The 21,813-nt window shown below is 43.8% G+C and overlaps 1 protein-coding gene across 1 annotated transcript in view; it reads left to right on the top strand.

Moving 5' to 3' along the window:
- Window positions 1–21,069, top strand: part of FAM81B (family with sequence similarity 81 member B) — a 33,880-nt gene extending 12,811 nt beyond the window's left edge. Inside the window, exons 2-6 of the mRNA XM_080371074.1 lie at window positions 2,408–2,526; window positions 7,920–8,049; window positions 11,612–11,718; window positions 17,848–18,065; window positions 20,479–21,069. Coding sequence (XP_080227200.1) covers window positions 2,408–2,526; window positions 7,920–8,049; window positions 11,612–11,718; window positions 17,848–18,065; window positions 20,479–20,585 — 681 coding nt within the window. The 3' untranslated portion in view covers window positions 20,586–21,069. The remainder of the gene's footprint in view (window positions 1–2,407; window positions 2,527–7,919; window positions 8,050–11,611; window positions 11,719–17,847; window positions 18,066–20,478) is intronic.
- Window positions 21,070–21,813: the final 744 nt, after the last annotated feature.

The following is a 21,813-nucleotide window of genomic DNA, read 5'->3' as shown; positions in this document are numbered from 1 at the left end:
AAAACAGATCCACCAGGAAACATGACTCACTCGTACTCCAAATCTTCCCCAAAGCAGGAAGAACATCCTTAAAAAAAGCCTGCTCTGGGGAAGAGGCTGGCATGCTGTTGCCATCAGGAATGAAGCCAAGCCCCAGTACACACATGCTTCTGCCAGAGCCAGAAAAATGCCCCCGCTGCCCCCACATCAGGGATGTCAAATCAACCAGTGCCAGGTGCACAATGACCAGTCCCTTGACAAAGACATCCTTCACCATCCCAGGACAGGATTGCAAACTGCACGAGAAAAACATCGATACTAAAAACCTCAGGGCAGAGGGGAGGCGTGCCTGGCATCACCTCTGGTAACAGCTGTGAGCAGCCATGCCTCAGCCCAGGGCTTGCACACAGGCCAAGGGGTGACCACCAGCTGCAAGGATGGCATGGTGCACATGGCTCTCCTTTGCCTGGGGCGGGGGGGTGTGTGTGTGAACTGTGGGGTGGGAGCACTGTCAGGAGCCTGGGGAGCTAGCTGGAGTAGAAGAATATCGATTTCCCTCAATAAACAGGAGGCTGCTGCTTTCCATCCTAAGGAACAAGTGTCTCACGCTGCTTTTGCCAGTGAGGGAGCGGTGGTCCCATGCAGTGCCTCTGTCTTTGCAGACTTGTGGCATCAGACTTGCATTGCCATGTACACTGCCAAAAGCACACTTGAGTCGTGCAGTGTATTCAACCCTTTGAGAAAATTATTTTCTGACGCAGAGCAGAAATAGTGATGTCCAGTGTGCTCAGTATTTCAGTTATCCACACTCCGCGTGCAGGGAGGCCAGGATTATTCAGGAATAACTGCATAAATGACAGACTTGAATTATGTTTTAGTTCAGAGTTATTACAGCTTTCTGCACTCACCTGTGCCCCACTTTTGATGGATGCCAAAGAGCCTCACTTTTGCTGGGGAAGTGGGATGGTGGTGCTGCACGGGGACTCAGCAGGAGGGGTATTTGCACATGCTACCGCACCTCCCCTGCATGCAGCAGCCTGGGAGATGTTTGCCCAGACTCCGATTGCAGGGGCACGTCTGCAGGGGAACAGGCTCAGACACCACATCCAGACACACGAACTTGGGGCACCAGCACAAACCTGCTGAAACCCAGCCAGACTGCCCCTGTGCCCTCCCACAGCCCCGGTACTGGGACGAGCCTGTGTGACCCACAGGGCGGGCAAACCCATCTGCAACAACTTTGCCAAACTTCAAGCATTTTGTGGTTTTAATTTCCCCTGATATTTATCCTTTCCTATATCATTAAAAAACACACACAAAAAAACCCCAACTCGGGAAAATTTCAAACAAAAAGCCAATAAAAGCCACTCTTTTAGCACAAATAGGGTATTTGCCTAAAAAGGTTACAGCAGTGCTTAGACCAGGTGAAGTGCTGTGTAGTGCTGAATTACACTGAAGTATCAGCCCCAGGCCTCTTCTTTCAGCCTGGGAAGTAAAATTGGGAGGTTTTAGCAATCATTCCCCTGTTCCGCTCTGTATCTGTAAAAGGTCACAGAAGCTGCACAAGGGCTTGCTAAAATTAATGCTTGTGACACATTCAGATACCATCAGGATGAGCCACTTCAGAAAAGCCTACAGGGCAATTACTCCTTCTATCTTTAGATCAGACTTTTAATTCTGTGCAATAAATCAGATATCAGGCCACATACCGAGCAACAAGGGTAAAACAAGACATTAAAGAGCTGCTTATACTGACACACACATCCTTGCTCAGGGCTGGGTGGGTACATCTGTAATGCGCTTTACCAGCAGGGTCCGTGCCTTCACTGGAGCCAAAACCTGCCCTGCACAGGCCTATGTGCATTAAAAACATCTTTTTACTTTGCCAGGTGAGGTGCATTAGCTTGGACTAAGCATTCGTGCGTTTGCAGCGTGGGCAGCCTCTGCTCGGGGCAGAGATTCTGCAGCCATCTCTGCTCTGCCTTGCCCACCCTGCAAAGCCTTGCTGTGATGCCCTCAGGTTGCTGCAAAACACTCGGCTTAGCTATTGACTCTCTCCTTGAAACACTTGGTATCCTCTGTTGAAAAAAGAGACTGACTTTAAAAAACCAGTATGTTATTTATTAAGGGCTGTGCTGTACTGCAGACGTTTGAGGGGGAGAATAAAATTGATTTCCCCATGTTTGCATTTCCTACTTCTTGTGTGCTAGACTTTTCAACATAGAGCAGATTTTTAAAGGCAAAAATGGACATATTATTTATGCAGATACAGGTTTTTGAGAAAAATACACTGTTACTTTCTCCAAGAAAGAAAAAGAAGCTTTCAGACCTGCTGCTGTAAGTGGTGCTTTCAAACCCAATTTTTAAATGGAAAAAAAAAAATCCAAAGCAGAAAACCAAAAGTGCATTAATGGTCTTGAATTTACAGGTTTTGGAGAGGCAAATAAGAACAAGGGATGGTGTCGCAGTAGAAACTAATTTTGCGGTTCAGAGTCTGGACTATAAATACATCCAAGGTCTTGGAGACCTGCGAGGAAGAGTGGCAAGGTAAGGGATGCATCACGGCCCTCATTTTCATCTCTGCTAGTCAATTTGTGCAGAGCAGATTCAGAGTGGGCATAAATGTACTTCACACTCATTTTATGTCTCCATTTTAGTGCCAGATCTGTGCTTTCACGCTCTCCATGTTAGAAAATTATCAAGCCAGGGAAAATTAACTATATTTTCCTGTTTCATTCTTCATCACACACTTAACATTTTGGGGATTTTTTTCTTCTCCAGTCTGGCTAGACTCCAGTGGTTGTTTCCTCCTACTTAAACTCTCCTGTTGTTTCAGTAAAATCTTTTCTTCCTCTCTTGGAAAGTAGGTCTCGTTGAGCAAACAATTTCCTTTGGTGAGATTATGAGTTTTTATTGGTACAAGTAATTGCATGTATGTAACAGGTGGAGTTCCATGGGGCACTTCGAAACACAAAATATTATGATTAAAGAAAGACGAAATGAAACTCTGCTATGTAGTATCAAGAGAGCACATGGATTAGGAACTGTCTGAACTGATATATTCAAAAATGTAATCATTATGGCATGTTCCTAGTGCATTTTTTTCCTCCAGAGGCCAGTCATATGCTTCTTATTATAAAACACTGATGCTGACATTTGTGGATAACACAAAAATTGGTCAAGTGAGGACAAGGTGGTCATAGAGAATAACTAGGAATATTAGCAATGTGGGCTGGTTGAGAAAAAAGTACTTCATAAACCCAGTGAGAGACTGTTTCACAAGTGAGAAGTTTGGGGAATACAGCAGGTAAATAACTCACCGTGAGCTCTTACAACAATGCGGCATCAGAAATGCCAGGAGTGTGGTCTCGGGCAAAAGAAGCAGGGGACCAATAAACAGGGGGTGTATTTTAGCTCTACACGTCGCACAGAGATTGAAACCAGAATACTGTGCTGAGCCCAGAGTCCCCTTTATGAAGTTAAAAACGTGTTATGGTGTAAAGGAGAGCCAGGAATGTGATGGTAGAACGAGGAAAGATTCTGCCTGACAGAAGTATACATCTATGTATAGTTTATAGAAAAAAATAAATCCAGAGATGTATTCATTCCCATGTATAACTACCAGGAGAGAAAGGAAAACAATCATAGGATACTGAAGGACTCCAGACTATTGCAGACACCCAAAAATCCAAAACGAGATGCTGAAGCCAACACATTCAAAGTTGGCAGGAAAAAGATGGATTTTTTTTTTAATCCTGTGGCTGATTAGCATTGGCACAAAATGATCCTTCCTGCAAGTCTCCTGATGTTTTCAAATTCAGGTTGGCAGGCTCTCTGGATGATATGCTTTTAGCAAACCTGTAACATTTGATGGGTGAAGTGTATTGCTTCACTTTTCCTGGTGTTTTCCTAGGTGAGATTCTTCCCTTCATCAGCTGCACGGGGGCTTGCTCCCAGCTACTGTGCTTCAGCGATTGCCTGCAGCAGAGAAAAGCAAAAGCACTTGGGGAAATCAGGAAAACAGGGTAACCGTGGGGGAAAAAAATGACCAGTCCACTTCTGCTTGCATAAAGAAAAAAAAACAAAAACAAACAAACCAAGAAACTGGAGGTCAAGTGCTCGTGGAGGTCCACAACACTTTTTACGGGGTCCCTCTTTCTCTTCCTTTCTTGCCCATTTTTCAGGTGCACTGGCTGGCCTTTTCCGCAGGTAGAAGGAAGGGTCCCAAAACACATATTGCACATAAAAACCTATTCTGAGGGCACCAAAGTAATTATCTTAGCATGCTGGAAACTAAGTCCTTAGACCTTATTTATTTTTAAGGTGAGAAGAAGGGAAAATGACAGGTTTTCAAGCTTCGTCAAAACCTGCTGGTATTGCAGAGCCAGATCTGGTGTTTTAGCAGCATTTCAACAGCAATAATATAATGCAGTTTTATGCAAATGATTGCCGTTAAGCTAAAGCATAGTATAGTTTTATGTGATTCATGAATCATCAGCACTTTCATGTTTTTCTTTCTGTGGAAGTTCCCCTCTGGAAATACCAGTCCTCAACTGGGTGCCTGCCCCCAGGGTCGTGGCTGAGGGGTGAGCCAAAATTGACATAACAGAGGACGGCCATTACAGTGATGATTAATATTGTGATTTTTCACGTTTCTTTGCTCTTGAGTTTCAGGATTTAAAATTGCTATGTGTGTTAAGTAGAGCCCAGGCTTGCTGGAGACAAATGCATGTGTTCATATCGTTTACGTTTATTGAATTAATAGAAATCTTCCAAATGCAAACTTACGATGACACTTTTCCTCTTGATTTGTACCCTAACCTTAATCCAAGAGTATTTGGGATGAAATTAACCTTAAATGGAGCCACTGCTCTTTCTCACAGCCAATGATTCATCCTCCTGTATTCTGCCATGTGTAAAGGATTAATACGATTAGCTCTTCTAATTCAAGTTGTGTCTATTCTTTTACTCTATCTTTCCCTGAAAAAATGGATGGAGAGCTTTTGCCAGCCACTGAGGTGGTTGTCCATTAATGCTTGGACCTTTTGACTACATTTCTACACCATGTAAACATTTATGTGTCAAGTAGGAGTGATCTTTGAAAAAACACAACCGCCAGCATCTCCTGTATAGTGGCATTCCCATTAAATTAACTGTATATTTTATTTATATCTTACTCTTAACAAGAATTCCTTTGGGCATGGGAATATGTATTATAGCAATAAGAATTAGGTAATCAACTGTAAAATAAACTACACTTCTGATAAATATTAATTCATTCTCTTCAGCCTCACCAACAAAAGAATAAATGAATGCACAAATGAATAAATAATGAACTTTTCACAGATGGTTATATTATACTTATTTTTCTTGTGAGCATTTTGTTGCTTGGAGGGTAAGTCCAACATAGCACTAGACAATCAAAAGCCCTGGTGCATGCCCATGAAGTTACTTGACCCTTCATAAAATGCAGTAATTTGGCAAGTACAGCAGCCCAATACATACTGCTCCTTCCATGAATCTGGAGGATAAAGCTCCTTGAACATATACCAGGTAGCTATATTCCTGTCTCTAATTAAAGCCTTTGATACAACCATCAGAGGCTTTTATTTCTTTTAATTTTTAATTTATATGCAAATCTCGTAGGAGCACACTTTCTGTACTGTTCCCAGTCCATCCGCATGGCTGCTTGTGCACTCTCCAGCCTCTGTTTTGTACAGCTGGAAAGCCATGATCTCACTGCAAGCTGCAGAATGTCTCCTACATGAAATACCAAATTAGAGCAAGATTTAAGCAAGTTCCAAGTATCCCCACTCTTTTCGGGACTCAATCTGCCTAACTGCAATAATGCATTTAACTACTTTGCATGTAATAATGATATTATGTGCAGGGAAAGTGAGATCTGAGCAGACCTGGAGACATAAGGCACATCAGTGTTGCTGGGGGTCTTTGCAAAGCTTGCCACATCTGCTGGTCCCCAGGCAGGGCTCTCACCCCTCAGGCTATGCAGTAATGCAGGTGTAGTTGCATTAACCCCATGCTGCAAGCCTAGTTTTCAAGCTTTTTGGATCCCGTCGTCAAATCCTCTGTTTTAAAGTATTCTCTGTACAGAACATTCAGGTTTCTTTTCTTGTTACTGAAGTTATGTCTTCTTACTGCTACAGATCCATTAACCGTCATCTTTCTCACACTCTGCAACCCCTTGCAAAGCCTTGCAGTTGTTGCCTTGGGGTGGGATTTTCCTAAGGGAGTGATAAGCCATGATCTCTCCGATCTCTGTTGAAAGAGCTGGTCTACTTGTGGGTGCAGTCAGTCAGCAACCTTGCACCTCAACAGCGGCCTTGTGTCATTTGTGCTCGTGTGCCTCCGCATTCACAACCAGCACAAGAAGCCCCCAGCCCACCGCAGCGCTGCTTGTCCCCTGTCCTGATGGGGACCTTCCAACCCCCAGGACCATGGTCCTCCACCACCCTCCCTCACTGGCTCCTAGCTTCTTTTCTAGCTTTGCAGGGGGAGAAGCTGTGGTGGCAGTCAGCTCTGGAGCAGCATCCTCCCTTTCCATGTTCACACATCCATGTTCACCTTTGCAGCTATTTTGTACTTGTTTTCCAAATCAATGGTTTCTTTGATCGAAGTTCTGCCTTTGTACAAAGCCTCTATTACCTGAAGTAACTTTAAAAAAAAAAAAAATGTCCTTGATCTACAAGCTCTGTAGGTGTATCACAATATCTAAGCATCATCAGGAGATGACGAAAAACTGGTCTATTTAAACTGTCAAAATTTCTCTTTAGATCCTTTACCTGTCAACAGCACCAGCTGTATTCAGTGGTGGTGCTTTGGAGGATAATTTCTCTGGCATTTAAAACTTACCTGTTTTCTTCAGTCAACTTTTATTCTGTTATTTATAAGAAATTGTGCACTGCTTTGTGCCTGTAAGGTATTTTTTCCCCCACTCTTGTTCTAAGTACTACCAGCACTGGGGCAGGCAGTCACTTCTGGGGCAACAGCGTGAAGGTGGGGTGCAGGAGGGGAAGCCTGTGTCTCTTTGCTCACGTCAAGTATCTATATAATGTTATATGTGTATTTACATAGACACAGAAGAAAATCTTCTTGATAAAATTAAAAAAATATATTTTTAATATATATTTACCTCTATACTGATACTATACATACACGATGTGTGTGTGTGGAAATGGAGAGAGATTTATAGATTTATAGATATATACACACACGTGAAAAACAGGGGCTGAAACAGCCATTCCTTCCACCTGGCGAGAGTAGCTGGTTGAGTGTTATTCAGTGCCTGTGCTGCTCAGTTCATGCTGTCGCCCTCAAATCATTTATTTGTTCATTTTAAATGTGACAAGATATTTTGGGGAACGCAACTGCAAGCATTTAAATAGCAAATGACAAATGCTTCTTACAAAACAGCAAGTTTTTTTGCTGTAAAAGTGATCTTCCCCAACACCTGGGTCCAGCCAGCAGAGGCTGCAGGCTGGGTTGGGGCAGCAGGATGCCATCTCTCCTGGTAAGCATCCAAAAGTTGGGGGTGCTCAGAGTTCAGACTGGACTCCTCATTTATGCGTCAGATTTGATTTATTGAGATCGCGGAGTGGAATTTAGGGGGGACCCAGTCTGGCAGGGTGAGCTGTGGATGGGTCCTGCAGACCCCCTGGAGCCCATGGGCATCACTGCTGCAGCGGAGGGCATCCCTCCAGCTTCCTCACCGTAGTTCCAGCAGCATTGTAACGGGCAGTAATGTCTGGGAGCAGACGGGGGTCAGGGTTGTTGCAGTGGGGTGTCTCTGCCTATTTTGCCACTTGCCAGGGTGGTCCTGGGGCGAGGGATTTGAGCTGGCAGCAGCGCGTGGAGACCGGCACCTGCATTCAGCCTCTCTCCAGTCCCCCCTGCACAGGCTTTCGTCTCTGGTTTGACCACAGGTGTGAGGCAAGCATTGCGAAGCTGTCAGAAGACATCAGAATCATCAGGTGTGAGGCCCAGAAGACTGATAAAGAGATTTATGGCCTTCACTCTGCCCTCAAAACTTGTGTTGGCGATTTTGAGAAGAAGGTGAGTAGAGAAGCCTCCAGTGCAATATCTGGTGAGTGGTGACTATGCACACATAGATACAGCTTCTTTTCCTAATTGCTGACCAATATTGAAGACTGATATAGTATTTATTTAATATGCCGGGATTTTTAATAAAAAAATAAGTTTTCCATGATACTATAGAATCATAGAATACTTTGGGTTGGAGGGAACCTTTGAAGGTCATGTAGTCCAACCCCACTGCAATGGGCAGGGACACCTTCCACTAGATCAGGCTGCTCTGAGCCCCGTCCAACCTGACCTTGAATGTTTCCAGGGACAGGGCATCCACAGCTGCTCTGGGCAACCTGTGCCAGCGACTCACCACCCTGTTTATATCTAGTCTGAATCTACATTCTTTTAGTTTAAAACCATTAACCCTTGTCCTGTCACTACATGTCCTTCTAAAATGTCCCTCTCCAGCTTTCTTGTAGGCTCCCTTTAGGTACTGAAAGGCCACTATAAGGTCTTCCCTGAGCCTTCTCTTTTCTAGGCTGAACAATCCCAGCTCCCTCAGCCTGTCTCCACAGAGGAGGTGTTCCAGCCCTCTGAGCATCTCCACGGCCTCCTCTGGACACGCTCCAACAGGTCCATGTCTTTCCTGTGCTGAGGACCCCAGAGCTGGATGCAGCGCTGCAGCGGGGGTCTCACCAGAGCAGAGTAGAGCAGCAGAACCCCCTTCCTTGACCTGCCAGTCTTGCTGCTGGTGATGCAGCCCAGGACACGGTTGGCTTTCTGGGCTGCGAGCGCACGTTGCCGGCTCATGTCCAGCTGTTCATCCCCAGCACCCCCAAGTCCTTCTGGGCAGGGCTGCCCTCAACCCCTTCACCCTCAGCTTGTACTGGTACTGGGGGCTGCCTGACCGTGGGGCAGGACCTTGCACTTGGCCCTGTTGAACCTCATGAAGTTCACATGTACCCACTTCTCCAGCTTGTCCAGGTCCCTCAGGCATGCCAACCGCACGACTCCGCTTGGTGTCATCTGCAAACTTGCCGAGGGTGGTGTGCTCCATCCCACTATGTCACTGATGAAGGCTTAAAACAGTCCCAGTCCCTTGAGGGACACTACTCATCACTGGTGTCCACCTGATAGTGGTGTTTATAATAGATGTAAGTTAATAACAGATAATAAAAATATTCTAAGATATAGGGATCCTCAGATCATAAATGGCCCATTCTCAGTATTATTTATATTTGAGGGTGTCTGAAAATTTCAGTTGCAGACACTTTGGCACTAAAAAGATCATCTAAATTCACTCTTTTTTTCTTTAATTTCTAGGGTGGTGGCAGGGAGGCATCTAATAGCGTATATCTAATTCCATATTAATTTTGGTAGTGCTTCAAAGGCTTTTGAAACTGTAACACTGAAAAAGTTTTGGAAAATGGTGTTTTTTTCTGTGTGGTGGGGTTTTTTTCTCCATGGAGTGCATAAGCCAACAGTGGATGTAGGTGGCCTTTGCATGTGAGAGGTTCGCTATGCTCAGTAGTGGTTTTGAAGCCTCTAGCAGGATCGGGAGCATTAACAGTAATATTTTACAATCCAGGTGTACCAGAAAATTCAGTTTTCTAAACCTGCAGCATGACGGCTTTCTGCTCCTGCTCCAAACTAGACTTCACCTGTGCCTGCCAGGATTGAGCAGATGTGGGACATGCAATTTCTCATGCACTCTGTTATTGCATATAATCTCATTACCATATTTTGAATGCATCTTCTGCTGCACAGGGCACAATGCCAGTTGTCATGTACCTTGCCTACCCAAGGTCCTCTTCTCCAAGGAAAAATCACTCATGACAGAACTTAAACAAAGATATTTATCTGGAATTCTGTTAAAAGGCACTGTTTGGACATCTGTCCACTTGAATACCTATGAAAAATGTTCTTCTGTACCTGGAAGCAGGGAAGGGAGCAAGTGTCTGTGTTAGTTGCATGAAACAGTACACAAATTCATGTGAAAATAAGTCAGGGTAGACATGGAGCAGGATGCAGAAGAAACTGCCTCAGCTGAAAAGGGAAAGAATTGCTCTCAAGTGACTGTAGGAGACAAGAAAGGAAAGAATTTCTGAAAAGAAAATTTTCTTCTGTTGCTGTAAAGGAAGGAGGTGCCAACACATTATGAGTTTTCAGTGGCACCTTTTTGACGTCGATGTGCCACGGTTACCAAGCATGTGGTGGCATCTACTTGCCAGGATTTTTTTGGTACTCATTTGGTATAAAAACTTCTGGGATTTTATATAAAATTTTATAAAATCTGCTGGGATTTCACATCTGCTTTAATTCATCAAATAACCAGGGGTAGGCAGGCTGAATCCGTCATCCCTTGCATCAGACAGCTCTTCAAGATCAAGTGTCTACCTGCAGCAGCAGGTAACGTAACCCAGGCTGCACAGGGAAAAGCCTTGGATGGTGAGGGGTCACACGAGAAATGGGTTTCTGGTGGCTGCCAGTCTCCTGAGTCACTCACATGCCATCTTCCAGAGGCCATACATGGACTTCTAGCTTCTCTTGAAATAGTGGATGCAGTTGCTGGAGCATCCACGGTGTTTCCAAACCACTCCAGTGTGCTGTATCACCAATGTGTCGGGAGCCCTGGGCATCACATTTTCACACCAACTGTGATGTGCAGAGCCAGGTGTCTGCAGGTGATGGGCAGGCAGCTCAGGGCCCTGGCTTGCCAGGCCCTCCAAAGACTGAAATTGCAACTCTTAGATGGGGTATTTCCACCTTTTCCTGCCCATAGACCCCAACGTGGTCAGGCCACTGCTGCCAAGGCCACGAGCACTTGCATGTCCATTCCTGCAGGACACGGGGTGCTTGGCTTCACCTCGCAGGTCCACCTTGTTCTCTGCATCCCAACTGAGGGCTCTCAGCCTGCTGGTTGTGTTGGTGAAGCAATCTATTTTCCGCTCACCCCAACAATGAATGATCCTGTGAAAGGGGCGTCTCCAACCAAAAGAAGTCTGAGAGAGCATTAGGTACCTGGGAAGTCCCACAGCCTAGAGAGCCTGGGGCTGTGCAGAGCTGGGGCTGTGCACCCCAACACAGATGCCGCAGTGGGGGCAGACACTTTGAACAGGGTCCCCCAGGTACCATCTGGGTGCTGCAGCCACCAAATCATCTGTTAGTGCTGGAGAGTTTCTCTTTGCTCTTCTTGGGATGCCATTAGGTGTTGGGCAGCCAACACTTTGCAACATGCATGTGCTTTCATGGATTTACCCCTCAGTTTCTGCCACTGCTGGGGAGATCTGAGTGGTGCCCGATGCTCTGTTCAAACCACGTGAGTGTTGCTTACCCCTGCATCTAATTGTGAAGCCTGCATCTAAAAAGACATTTGACTTCAGAATGTCTTACAGCCTTGGTGACTCTGAGCTCAAGTCTTCAGTCTTTACTGAATACTGAATGAAATTACTTGTGAGAAAGGTTCATTTTTGTGTAGTTGTACCTTGATGTTAGTTGGTTTTTTCCATGCTTGCAATCATAATGCATATTTAAATGTAAGTGCTCGTAGTCTGGCTCATAAAGGCTTTCTCTGCTGAATTCTCATTAGGTAATGCAGCTATTAGGCAAGATAGAGACTTCCAACTCTGATCAAAGCTCGAATTTAAAGACAGTCCAGGGAGAACAACATCACAAATTGCAACTTCTGGATTTCAAGTAGGTGATGGAGAGTTTTTCATTATGATAATTCATCTTGAGTGCTTTAGTGTGATGAACAGGTTGCCATGAAAGAGCAAAACAAACCCATTAATTAACATCCATTCAAAACACTAAGAGACAGTTAATGAGGATCTATGCCATAAAATAATGAAAATACATAACAAAAGTATATTGTCTTGCAAGCTAATTGTTAAAATGGGGCACTAAATGCCATCCTGTAAGAAGAAAGGTATGAAACCAATTAACTATCCATACTGAAAAAGAAGGCACCAAATACAAAGACACCATTTACCATTATAAACTGGGGCTAATTTGTGACTTGCCTGATGTGCGGAACAAGACACCTGCTTTAGGCACTTGCAGACTGTCAGCTCATTTCAAAGACAGGCACCCAGGGCAAGGGTGCTGGTGACAAAGAAAGGTGGGCAGAAGGCTGAAGTAGCTGCACAGCCACATGTGCTCACAGATTTGTGACTTGTTCCTTACTTACCTAGTACATTTTTCCTATTCTGGCTGCAGAAGTATTTTTAGAGTGTCATTTTAATCTTGGTGAGTCCTAGAGAGGAGGGAGCTCCAGGGAACGATGCAATGAACAAAAGCATCTGGCATCCATATCAAGAACAATGCAAAACAGCCCAGCAATGAATAGCAGAGCCAGCACAAATAATTTAAAATCTAATTATAATAATCCTGCAATAATGATATTTCAAAGGCAATAGTTCCACTCCTTAAAATGGTGAAGTATTGAATAAAGATTTATTTTAATTAAGATTTTATCTGAATTGTATTCAGAAGTAAAAATTGGCTTGAACTTTAAACAGAAGAAAGTTCTCATCAAGAGAACAGGAAAAAGAATTGGTGTGAATGGGGAAATAATAGCAATTAATTAAAACCGGAAAAAGGGAAGAAGGAATAGGGAGGCAGAGAGCAGTGAATGATGGAGATCAAGATGATATGAAAGGGACAAGAAATGAAAACAAAATAAGAGGGATGAAGGAACGGTACAACACCAGAAAAGAAAGAAATTGGAAAACTGAAGTAAATGCTGAGTTTCTCAAAAGTTAATGAAACCTTACTGCCACTGTCAGCAGAAACAGGAAGCTTGAAAAAAGTTGACTTTCCAAACACTGAGAAGTGCTGGCTTTGTGTATTTAACATAAAATAAAAAATACGCATTTACTAAACATTGAGATTTTATTCTAGTTAATATAAAATTTAATTAAAATGGCATGCCCTTTTGGGGAATGTCTGTCTCCTTTTATATTTCTCCTTTAGAAGTCTACCAGATTTATGTATTCTTTTTATAGAGCTGAAATAAAATTTAACTTCTGGAACAGACTGGAGCTTCCGCATAAATCTTGGCATGTTTAAATCATCTTTAAAGCCCAGAGTTACCTTGTCAGTTGACATGCAGCTGTCTGGGACCTAGTCATCTTTGACTGCAGTCTGGCAGTTGTACTGTAAATGTACAAACTGATAATGTTACCAGAAAAAAAATTTTAAAAAAGATTAATTTTAAGCGTATTTCATGGGAGTTGTGCCTTGCTCAGAAATATAGCCCTTCGCAGGGAAGCGATGCTTATCTCTCAGGGTTGGTTAAGTTGGAGTAGCTGCATTCTACCGCAGAAAGTCAATTCAGTCGGCAAAAGATCAGTTTTCACATGTGAAGATTTGTTGTAGCTCTCCTGGAGTATGTTTTTATTAATTATCCAAAAGCATCCCCTTATTAATATTTCAGGGCTTTGCTGGGCCAAAGACTATGGCAAATCATCTACCCCTGGAGCCTCGCTGCTGCTAGATGTATTTTTGTAAGCTACATGTATGAGGGATGCTAATCGAAGGAAGTTTAAAATAAAATAAAACATGTTGGTGTTTTATTATTAATAAGAAGTCATTAATGTTAAATCACCATCATCATCATCTCGCCATTGTCAAGTGTGTCCCTTGAGATGGGCCCCAGCCGCCTTTGTCCTCCTCAGCAGAGCCACGTGCTGGCTGTGGTTCACAGGATTTGCATCCCAGAAAGACTTGTGAACATTTGGTCTGGACCACACAGGCAGTGTAACCTCACGGTACTGCTAGTGTGGTTCACAGCAGTCATTTTCAGTATTTTTTAAATAATTTTAAATAAAATTAATTATTTCTGCAGTTCTCCCCCTTCCCCCCGAGGCAAGCCAAATCTTATTCTGTTGTCTAAACGCAGTTTCAAGTAATTAATTTTTAGATTTAAGTATTTCCTTCTTCCTCCTTTTCCAGCATCAGGGAAACTGAAGCAATGTCAAATGCCACTTGCCAGCTACGCAAAATTTAAGTTGGAGCCCTTGAACAAACCTGATCATCAATTCTGTCACTCGTCATTAATTCATATTCACCCATTAAATGATATTGCCCAAAGCTGTTCAGTAATCCTAACACAAACAATGGCAAGAGACCTTGGGTTTATGCCTGATGGATTGAAATATCCTGATTACACATATAGATATGAAAGTGTAGTCATCATTGGTGGTCTCTATCATCAGCACGCTCTCACAGTATGCTTTTATTTCCTTGTGAACAAAGATGAGTGCTTCAGGAAGCAAACTCTGTGTGCGTGTTCAGAGTAGGACTACAAATGACAAACTCTATATGAAAACGACATGTTTGTCTCATGAAAAGTCAAATCGTAGAACTACTAAAATGAGTGATAGTGATAAAGTGACCTAACAGGCTGCTTATGTAGAAGATCTTGAAATTACACGGTCTGTAGCAAACGGCAGTAACATACCACTTAGAGAGATTTTGCTATCATTAGTGTTTTTTATCACATTTACAGTAACTGTTGATGGTAATTATCACTTCATTAGACTGATACAGAGCTGTTATCAATCACCCTGTATAAAAAAATACTTTAACTCAAACATCCTTTTGAAAAGGGATACTAAATATTAGAAGTGCTGTAAGCATTAGGTCTAGTTATAAAATTCTGCTCCTTACCTGTTGGTTTGTATCCTACGTGAGGCCCAAACAAATTTTAAGCAATCATTGTTTGCATTCAAGTATGTGTTAGAAATGAATACAATTACATTAATTTTTTTCATGACAGTCCTACAATCGGGTCATATGCACAAGCATGAAAATTTGTATATATGACTACAGCTTGGACCTAAGTTCATCTCTTGTCATGGTTCATGCTGTAAATTACATGTTTCAGCATAAGAAAATCAAAATCGAAACCATACAGCTCCCTCTAACTTGACATTTTTCAGATTTGACCCAAGCAGCATGTTTTTTCAGCACTCTTGCCTGTGGTTCCCTGTCTTCTCCGGGTGCTGCTTGCTCTGTCCTGGGTGGGCTTTCACATTTCTATCCACCTACTGCCTCAAAGACAACTCTGTGTTCTCTTTTTGGGTTAGTTATACACTTTTTTTTTATCATTATGAACTTCATTTTCAGACCGCAAATGGCTGCGCTGCTCTCCCTGATGCCCAGCGGTGCAGCTGACGTTCAGTGGGATAGTGCAGTTTCTTCATCTGCTTCAGAGTTAATTCAAATGGGAAATTAACATTTTTCAGCCCTCAGATATTTTCCTAAAGTAGACCACAATACATAAATCACATTTTGGCACGTAGGTACAACCTCCAAGGTAAGGATTAATAAAATAATTGAGCTTAGGGCTTGTTAGGAAGAAAACTATTGAGGAGATTTGGAGTAATTTAAGCAATTTACTCAAGTGACTCAGGACTCCTCCATAACACTGACTAAGCCTCAGTCTTGTTACTAAAAAAAATACTCATAATTTTAGGTTGACAAGTATTGTAAGTGACTTCAGGGATCAGATACAGACTCATCAGAAGTGGACAGAGGCGCAGCAGGCACGGTCTGAAGAAGATCAAGCACAGCACAGGCATCAGCTGCTTAACTTGGTGAAGGAGAGACTGGTAAGAAACTGGCAGTGGAGGCACTGGGGTGGCCCACATCCCTGCCAGCAGTGGGAGCAAGAAGCACTGGTCCCATCACCTTCATCCCGGCAGGCACCAAATAACGCACACAAAGCCCGAGGTCTAGCACAGAACCAGCTGCCTTGGGATGCAGCCAGCAAAGCAATGAGTTACAGAAATCAGGTGATCACAGGTTAATTTATTTTGGAAGGGATAGCTGGAAATTCATAAGGCTCAACATCTCGCTCAAACCGGGCCAACAACAAAGTCACAGCTTGAGCTTCATCCAAGTGATTCTTGTTTCTGAGGATGGAATGCTCTGGGCATCCCGGGAAATAAACTCTTCCCTGATTAAGGCACAATTTCACATCTGTGTGACCCTGATATACCTGACCATGGCATTTTCCTGCCCCAAGGTGAGCATCGGTGCCACCACTGACCAGCCAGTTTCACTCACTGACAAGGTCAGAAAAGGAAGGGAGGGTCTGTGCCAATCCTGCCCGGCTTTAAATATAGACAAACCCTCACCATCCTGCGGTCGGTACATTAAAACGCAGCTTTTTTCGGTTCCACAGCAGCAGTTAGCGCTTGGCACGGGACCAATGCCTTTTAATTAATTCCTTCACAGCTTTTAAAGCTTATCCTCCTTTGCTGTGTGCAGTTCCTTGCACTTCAGAGTTCAAAAGTGATCAAAACACGATCGTAATGTCTTAGAGCCAGGATGAAGGCTGCTGATCAAAGACCAGAATCAGAAGTTGCTTGGAACTAAAATGCTCTTTACTGAACTTTAGTCTCCATTTATTCTGCCTGATGATGGTCTCTTCTACTCAATGCAACCAACACTTAGTGCAGCTAGGAAGATAATAAAAATATTTCCATCTTGTCAGCCTCTATCTTGAAGCTACTCTTTGAGTTCCCTCCCTCCACTAACAGCATTTGTGATTATTTTTGCATAAACCACACCAAAGTCTGCAGTTACTCTCCCTTAAGTGAGACTGCTGTGCCAAAAAAGACAGTGTTAACAGGAGTCGGAGCTTTCAAAGCCACTCTTGAATAGGTTGAATAAGGAATGCATTTGTTTTTCCCTGTATGCACAGACATGCACAGGGGCTTGCATGGCACTCCTCTGGAAGCACATCTCAGTCCTCGGGAGCTAAGGAAACCTCAGCACAAATACTGGAGAAAAGCAGCTGGGGATGAGCTTCCACCCGTGCCAGGAGGGCCCTTGTCCCAGCTCAGCCGTGGGCCCTGCGGTGCAGGCAGCTGCCCTCGGCAGCGTCCTCGTCTGCGCTCTTCGGCTGGGCTGGGGGGATGCGCCTCCAGCACAGCCGGGGCTGGGGGCTGGTGGACCTGGCAGGCTGTGTGCTGGTGATGGAGCCATTCTGGGTGTGCAGAGCAGCAGCTCGGTTGTTCCTGGAGCTGACTCACTCCAGCAGCCACCTGCACTGCACAGCAATGTTTGTACACTCAGAGCATGTTCCACCGCCACGCTAAAACTCTGTTTGGGTTCAGACGGCTCTGCTGGGTGTGCAAACACCTTCCGTGGGAGGTAGAGCCATTGCCTTGGCCCCAGGACTCCCTTGGGCCTCAAGGGCTAAAGAAGGTTGGAGGATTTTGACCATACTGACCAGATTTGGAGTTGACCACTGGCCTCAGTGCAACTTGGAGACCAAGGAAGGGGTGGGCAGCCACACAGCTCAGGTTCGAGCATGCCTCGAGGAGGGGGAATTGTCTCCAAGAGCTGTGCTGTGCTCAGCAGTGGGAGAGAGCTGCTTGCCATCCCTCAGGCAGCTCTTACATGGCTCAGCCTCCTTATTTACACCAGCAGCTGAGCTGGGTTTACACCAGTGTTGCACCCCTTAGGTTGGAAAGCTTGGGCTTGAGATGGGTGCATGAAAGCAACCTGAAATAGGTGGTTTGAGTTCCCAGTCTCCCATTGCAAAATCTAACAACAAACCAGTGGACTTAAATGAATGAATAAATAAAATAATAATTTTAAAAGCACCTTTGCCCTGGCCCAGCCTCAGTTTCCCAGTTTATTTGGTTTGTTGGGGAAGAGAGGATTGATGCATCCTCCAGGGTACCAAATCTCACCTGCATTTATTGATTATTCATGTGCTGTCACGCATGGAATTAGGAAGCAAGACCGATTAAATGCATGGTTTGGCAGGAGGCAGGTTAATGTGGGCATGTGTTTATATGTACTATAAACCTGTGTTATGTATTTAAAGGAAAGAGCAGAAAAAAGAGTAGAAGAAAAGCTCCTACTTCTGTCATTAAAGCTAGAACAAACATATAAGCCACAGAAATATGAAAAGCAGTTGAACCAGATGAGAACTGATGAAAAAAACCTGCATGCAAGAATCACCAGGTTTGAAAGACAGATCTGGAAGGAGCTTGAGGAAATCCAGAATGAATACAGATCAGGTGAGGATGGGCTTCCATGCAATTTATTTTAAGAATAAATTTATACAGTAACTTGCTGTTTCAGAAAATACTTTCCAGTAAAGACAGAGAGACATTAAAATTACTATTTCTGTCTCCCAATCTGCAAAGACGGAGGTGTATGGGTTAGCACACTTGTCTTTGCAAACAGCATGACATTTGCACAGAGGTTACTTTCTCTTCCTAAGAATCTCAGGGTAAGACCTTTTAAAAGGCAATTTCACAACCTGTTTTCCAGATTTTTTAAGAGCACCTATTTCTCCTGTTAGCCCCTAACCCTTGCTGGGAGGCACAAGTCATTCCGTTTTGCACAGATCCTGCTGCTGAGGGCGCGTTTGATGGTTTTCTACCATTTCCATCCTTTACTCTTGTTCTCAACTGACAGTAGCTGGAGAAAGAGGCATCTGGATGAGTCACAGCTTCCCGACACAGACCATACGTTGTGCTAGTGGAGAGGGAAGCAGTTAGATAACGCTGCTGAATGCACGGCAGCTGCTTCCTGGGGCAGTCACAGCAATGCTCCCACAGAGCATGAACTGCTTTACCAATCTGAGATGATTCTGGCCGTTCAACTTTCAGCAGCAATTAGGAAGGCTTTCAGCTGGCACTAAGCACGCGGCCTTCCCAAAGCAGGTTTCACCTACTGTAACCTGCCCTATGTCACTCAGACGTAGCTGTTGTGGTACCCTCCACTTGCAGCTGATTGTGGAAACACAGCGGACACATCAGTTTCCCCCAAAAAATCACTCAGCCCTCTCTTCATGGGAACAGATGGCTGAAAATCATCACACAAGGGCTTCACATCTTACATGTTCTCACTTGAAACTCAAGCGTCTGGCTCTCATCTTCCAAGCTGTCTGTGATTGAGGGCCCCAGCTCTTCAGCTCCAGTTCCTTCATCCTCTGCAACCACCTACAAGCTCTGCTCCAAGGCTGTAGCAAACCAAGCTCTAAATTAGTTAAAGTCTTTGCGCAGCTTGACACAGGAAGGCCTGGTTGTCTACGAGACCATCTGGGCGAGCACAGGATGGCATCTTAAAGAAAGCTGTGGCTAAGAAATGTCAGTATAGAAAATGCCGGTGCTGAGAGGAGGGAGTCCTTAATTTCAAATTCCTGCCTGCAGAAATTAACAACAGAGTAAATCTGTTTATACCAAACTTTGGCCATGCTTGTGTTCAAATTCAAGTCCAAGGATTGCTCTTCCCCGTGGCATTCCTCCGGCAGGGGCTGACCCCAAAAGGGGGGAAAGAGGCCACTGAAGAGGTGCAGAGCAGCTTGAAGGGCACAGAGGCAGCCTCTAGACTGTCTCAGCAGCTGTTTGTGCTTCAGCACAGATTGGCATCTTGGAAATCAGAGACATGTCTGGAATTTATAAAATTCTATGCAGCAATTTGGTTGAACACTATCTAGACTGTAGCAGTAACAAAATTAAACCATATTAAACAACCACTGCAAAAAGAAAAACATGTCATCAGCTGCCATGTCACAATTAGCAGTTTAAGAAAAAAAAATAAAAAGAGGAAGAGAATTAATTTTACTCCACTGTTAGGCTGCTTGCTTGCTGATAAGTTAACACGTGACATGCTTGGACAAATATGAAGAACTACTACTTCATAATTTGAAAGTTATTGCAATCTGGAAACAGCTAGGTAACAGCAGCTTACAATTCTACTTTTCCAGTCTATATTTAATAATATTTGACTGTACAGTGGTGCTACAAAGATGTATCAGGTGCTTTGTATTTCTGTTTTGGAAAAAAGCGTGTCTGCACATTGCCATCTCTCTCTTTTTATACACCTGTGTACAGATGCACAAGCACATAGCCAGTGATGCTGAGCTCCTGTTCTCCCAGAATTGCATAAAAACCCAGCATCTGATTCAGATTAAGGGTAACTCTTACAGCTGCTACAACTCCGGGATACCCATGGCACCAACCTTGCTATCTGGTAGGCGGACTGCAGCAGTGTCAGTATCCCATAGGAATACAGAGTCTTTGATTCAAAATAAGGACTGCAGACTTAAAAACACACCAGACCAGAAAAAACAAACCCAATGCTCAATGGGAAAAAAAAAATGCTTTAAAAGCTAACAATACCCTTGGTTTTAAAGACAGTATTTTCTTTCCTTCACACCACAAATCTGATGTCAATTGCAATTTACTGCTATGCATAATCACGCTTGGTATTGTTCAATGTATTGGAAGATACAAGTCCTATAGCAAGGAGCTTGCAACCCAAGCTGCTCAGGCATGCCTATAGTATTCAATAAAATGCTGAAATAGATTTGATGTGCTCTGTATTAAATGTGGGTCAGAAACCTTTGCAAAGAAAAAGAAAGCTCTTTTAATGTGTTGAAAGCGACCACTATTTGATGAATTCTTTCTATTCTTCTACCAGGATTTCAATCCATTCGCGAGTCTCTGGAGTTGCTCAAGCAGATACAGAACACAAAGCTGAAACTTGAAAAAAAGAAAATTCAGAAAGACATGAAAAAGAGACAATGAAAGTGACCTCCCAGAAGACTTAACACCAAGAGCAAGCCTTGTCAACCCTTGCAGGTGCTCTCTCCAGTGGGAAGCAGCACTGGGTTAAAGACGTAGCCCTTAGACACACCTGATTTTGTTCTCCCCTGTCCCTGAAGGATCTGACTGCTACTTAGGATACTGTGCAGCCAGAAAAACAACAGCTCTGGAACACTGTAAGAGGCTGCGCCGGTGAGACCCACCATCGCCACAGCAGATGTGTTGTCTCAACATTGCTATGGCAGGAAACTCACGCCACCACCACAGCAAATGATTTATTTATCTATACGTTGTTAAGGCAGGAAGGTAACACCACTGCCACAGCAGAGATTTATGTCTGCATTGTTAAAGGAGCAAACCGACTGACACCATGGAGCAATGGGGGAGGCTGATCCTGCAAAACTCAACCAAACCCCTGTGCATGTGCCCAGCCCTGGAGTCAGGGGGAACAAGGTGCCTGGGGGCCTCTGAGCACCACCTGATGGTGTTAGGCATACACCATTGTCGGGTGGAAGGTGTGGTTAAGCAGAACTGCTTGTAACAGCTCTAAAAAACCGGAACCAACCAACATTGAACAGAATGTTCCCCTGCCAGACTTGGAAACGAATCGAGCTATCGGGATGCCGCAGCTCTGGGGTGGTAGCTACTGCTGTGAACTCTTTCATTCTTTCCTCTTTCTTTCCTTCCTTTCTCTCTTTATCTCTCACTCTCTCTCCCTTTGCATCCACAGATTTCTTGTTGGGCAAATAAAGTTCCTTGGTTCTTGACTCCGTTTTGAGTCTTAATTCTGTTCCCGAGAATACAAAGAGAACCACGCTCCGGTCTCGGACCGGCATGTGACAAAGACCAACAGACATTTCCACAACAATTTTAGAACATACTACTTTGCTGTAGAAGAAAAGTTTAACTTTAAGGATTTACTTAAAATTTTACAAGCAGATTTCACACAAAAGTATTCATATCATTTAGAGGACTTTAAGAAGACAAGTATTCAGTAACTAAGCATCGTTAGCCCAGTCATGCCATAAGCAACATCAGGTTTTGATTGGTGTAAACATTGGAATCAGGCCTAGTAAATTCCTCCAGCTCCAAACAGCATCATGAAAGCTGGTATGAAAAAATCTACTGATGCGTGATTTGGACCTGTTATAACAAACTATAGATCATTAAAAGTAACTGATAAATTGGGTACAGGTGAGAAAATGCAACT

Source organism: Falco punctatus, assembly GCF_963210335.1.
Source record: "Falco punctatus genome assembly, chromosome: Z".
NCBI lineage: Eukaryota > Metazoa > Chordata > Aves > Falconiformes > Falconidae > Falco > Falco punctatus.
This window is presented reverse-complemented; position numbering and strand designations above follow the sequence as displayed.